This window comes from Fulmarus glacialis, unplaced genomic scaffold (assembly GCF_000690835.1).
Source record: "Fulmarus glacialis isolate BGI_N327 unplaced genomic scaffold, ASM69083v1 scaffold12961, whole genome shotgun sequence".
Classification (NCBI taxonomy): Eukaryota; Metazoa; Chordata; class Aves; order Procellariiformes; family Procellariidae; genus Fulmarus; species Fulmarus glacialis.
In genome coordinates, this window is record NW_009194775.1 from 574 (window position 1) to 4,682 (window position 4,109).

General features: G+C 41.3%; 1 protein-coding gene across 1 annotated transcript in view; it reads left to right on the forward strand.

The window, feature by feature from the left end:
- Positions 1-716: 716 nt before the first annotated feature.
- Positions 717-4,109, forward strand: part of ESCO2 (establishment of sister chromatid cohesion N-acetyltransferase 2) — a 17,164-nt gene continuing 13,771 nt past the window's right edge. The window contains exons 1-2 of the mRNA XM_009587875.1: positions 717-769; positions 2,556-2,692. Coding sequence (XP_009586170.1) covers positions 717-769; positions 2,556-2,692 — 190 coding nt within the window. The remainder of the gene's footprint in view (positions 770-2,555; positions 2,693-4,109) is intronic.

Sequence of the window (4,109 nt, forward strand, 5' to 3'; positions counted from 1 at the left end):
TTATGAATATTTGTTATTAGTCTTCTTGGATACAGGCTATTTGTTTACTCTGCAGTTTCAGTTGTGAAACGCCACGTAACACAAAAGTGAATATTGTACGATAATTATCTCAAACTGGAAGAGATGGAACAAACAGCATCGAGTGTTAAACTGGTTTAAATGGCTACTGTGTTAATGAAGGCTAAAAAAGTGTGGTTTATGGTATTTGGCAAGAAGGGAGCTGGGAGAGAAACTCTAGAAGTCTGTTGGGTAAAGAGCTGTCTTGGATGGAAGGTAAATGCCAATGTGGAATCCTCATGGGAATAAACTGACCATGAACATAGGCAGGAGCAAGCAGATTTCTAGGAACCACGTTAGTGAGGTCTGGAATGAGCTTTGCGAGAGGAATGTGAGAGACAGAAAGTAAAACTCGTTTCTGAATTATCTGACTCCGTTTTAGAAAAGGGACTTTAGGATGCATTTGTTCACGATGACAGAATTGGACTTGACCTGGAAGATCCTTTCTGAGTGCACTTGTTTTATGGCTTATGCTCAACTGAAACCCTGTGTTGTTCTAGTCTCTCTCATGCCTGAACTGCTTCCACTCAGTGTTCTTTCCAGTCCCCCACCTTCTCTTCATTCTTTATTTTGTTGTTGTTTTGTTTTGTTGTTTTTTTTAACCTGAAATCTCTTTCAGGCTATTAAAAATGTGTTCTTGTAGGCGCTTTGGTGAAGACATGGCAGCTGTTACCCCACAGAAAAGGAGCCGTAGTTCTACTGATACCGATGGGTATGTTAACTTTTCACAGATTTTTTTTTTTTTCCTATAAAAACAACTTAATTGCTGCACGTAGAATAAAACAGATGTTTAAAATCCTTGAAAGCTTTTAATGTAAAGTGGAAAAAATATTAAGATGGTTTGGAGACACAGTTAGCATCATCCCATGTTTATTATTCAGTGACTTGTAACATTTTTATATCGTACTGAGCATCTTGAGAGATTTCATCTAATGTATAGGGAAACCGAAGCTAAAAATTATCTTCAATCTACAGCAAAGCACAGAATTAGAAATGAGAAAAGCCATTACACTGAGCTGATGCTTTGCAGGCTCACATTAGTAGGTTGCATTAGGGCTTTTTTTTTTTGAAATTTATTTAAAGAAAGGTATCGTGTTTTGGCAGTCACCTCTGTCGAGTGCACATCCCTGTACATGACATTCACACACAGACCTAGCCCTGAGTAGGTCAGAAAACCAGCAGAAACCTAGAAACTGATTGTTTAGAAACTTAAGAAATAAACCCCCTGGTGTTTGCATTTCTTTGTGGTAAAACCTCAGTCTTTTCCATTTGGAAAGACTTTGATACACAGTACAGAAATTCTGAGGTCTGCACAAATTACCTGAATAGTCTTCTAGTGTTAATAGAAAAATAGTTCCTTTGTTATGTATACCTAAAAAAAGTATAGATTTTTTTTCCCCGTAAATCTAGTGGAGGAGAAGCCACTGGCCATGAACAAAAAGCTGGGCTTTAAATCCAAAAGAATAGCTTGTTTCTCATTCTTTCGTAACTCTACCAGCTGAATAGATTTTTCTCATGCTTGTCCTGTCCTTCCCCCACAAAAATATTTCTGGGGTCGGGAGGGAGACCAAGAGTGAAGTTTTGATTTCTGGAAGGACAAATTCCTGAGATAGGGTGTAAATACTCGCTGAGGAAACACCTCGCTATGTTGTGCGCCAAATATGTTACAACCAGGAATGGCCAAACGTATCCTTCATATAGATGTATTATCTCCTTTTGGGCAGCAGGTTCAGAAGCTATTAATGATTTGCTGATGAGGTTTTAGATTCTGAAATAGCTGTCAGAGTGAGATTTCAGTGCGTGCCTTTCAGAAACTGTTGTAAAATGTTGTGAGATCCCCCCCAGCTTTATTATACGGGGGTGGGGGATGCACAAGCTTTTTCAGAGGCACAAATCTGAGTTGACAGAGTTGCCCTGAAACAAATAAAATATTTTTTCCCCTCCTTAATCATGAATAGCGCTAATCCTGTCAGCAGCATTCCAGAAAGCAGAATGACTGTTGTTCCCAGGTACTTTAACAAGTTCAGGCAGGAAAATAGATTTGTTATTTAAAAAAAAAAAAACAAAACGTGGAGAATGGTGAAGACAGTCTTAGGCCTTTTGGTATTTATATATTATGTTTTGATATTTGATATTTATATTTTTACAGGGCATATATCAGTACAGGCAACTAGGCTGAGTGAAAATTAAGTGTTATTTAAGTAAAACAATAATTAGAAAACTTTCAGTAGTATATGTGATGTTTTGCTCCGTAATTATTTTTACAGTTCATCCTTAGCCTTTGAGACTCCTGTGAAAAAAATGATTATAGGCTTTGCCGAAGGTCTGTCTCCACTCAAAAAATCGAGAAATAATTGGTTTGCTTCTCAAATACAATGGTCGTCAAGCTCCAGCGATGAGATGAAAGAAAATGAGGCTGTCCCGGTGAAGCCAGCGCTGTCGAGGAGGCTGGATATTTCACCCCTCCAGGCAGCCAGTGTTCCCACATCTGCACAGAGGGAGTCCTCAAGGAAATTATCCCCAGAGACTGCTTCCTCGTACAAGCCCCTTGTGCCTGCGGTGTCTTTTTATAGCAAGGAAAAGCGATACCTTACTCCTCTTGAGAGGAAACGACTGAACGAGAACCTCTCTTTGGGTGAGAGGCACAGGGATGAAAATCTCCCAGTTGCCAGCAGGACTGAGAAGATGAACGTGAACTTGAGCAGGAATACAAGCTCAAAGCCAACCAAGCACGCAGCCAACTCCAAGCATGGCAAAACCGTCCCCAAAACACTTAAGAAGGCAAAGGGAGAGACACCAGCGGGAAAAGCCAGTGTGGAGAAAGAGAATGTGAATTGCCTAATTAAAAAGAAGATGGATTCACCCTTCAGAGTCCTAAGCATGACAGTTAAACCAGCCCTTAAACTCCAGTTGGGAGCAGCGTTCTTTTCCGCCAGGAAGAAATCGCACTCTAAAAAACCAGTTGTAGACACTAAGTCTCTCCAGGGTCTCCCCAAATCTCTGCAAGAAAACCATCAGCCCGGACCACCGCCAACTACAAAGTCTAATTCAGCTGATAGAAACGAAATTCTTGAGGCAGGTGGTGTATTGGGAAGTATTTCTGTGCCTCAGAAGAAGGAAAATGAAAACAGGGAGGACTTTACAAGCTGTGCAAATCAAGAGAGAGATGCGGCACGTGAAGCAAAAACATCTCCGCAGAACGGCGGAAGCGCCTCTGGTCCGATTTGTACTTCCAAGTCTGCAGCCGCAGGAGACAGCGATGCAGAGAACCTGGTAAGTAGAGGTGTCACCAGGACTGCGGGGTGATGAGGTGACACGCACAGAGCTTGCCGAGCAAGCTGGAAGTAACAAATGCTCCAGTTATTCGGACGTAGGGTGTTTATTTAGATGTGTTAGTGGATTTTGCCTAGGAAACCTGCGACAGATTTAATCCTTCCTTATGAAGGCGTGAAACTGCGGTAAGCTTTCAGGAAGTTCTTGTCAGCACCCCCGTCTGTTGCTAGCTCTGTGTTGCAGTGAAATATTCCATTTGTGACAGCTGAAAGGAAAGTTTTCTGCATGATGTTTTTGCAAAAGATTATATGTATCTTTTTTTGTTTTCCCCATGATAAAGGGCAAAACTGAAGAAGAAGTTTTTAAGTGTCTTTTCTTTTTTTTTTTCTTTTTTTTCCCTGTTTTAATAAATATAACAAATGCCAAGTCTGACCTTGCTGAGTTTTGTGGGAGGTCATGGGCCCGCAGCCTGGGCGTTCTCCCTAGATAATGTGTCTGTCTGGAAAATGTTACCTGGTCGAAGCTGGAGGAAGGAGGTGCTTCTCAAGAGTTCTGCTGCTGCGCTCCTTGAAGTCTTTCCTGTTTTTCCCCAGCCTTGCGCTTCTCAGCCAGTGAAGTAATGGGACAGACAAAGCAAAATTGTTTCTAGAGTGTCTTTATTTAGAGATTTCTCCTGGGTTACAAGATCTTGCTTGCTGCTACAGCCTGTGCTGTAATTCAAGCAGTGCTAGCAGCCTTTGGTCTGGGGTTATCTTTTTATTGATTATTTTCTCAGCAGG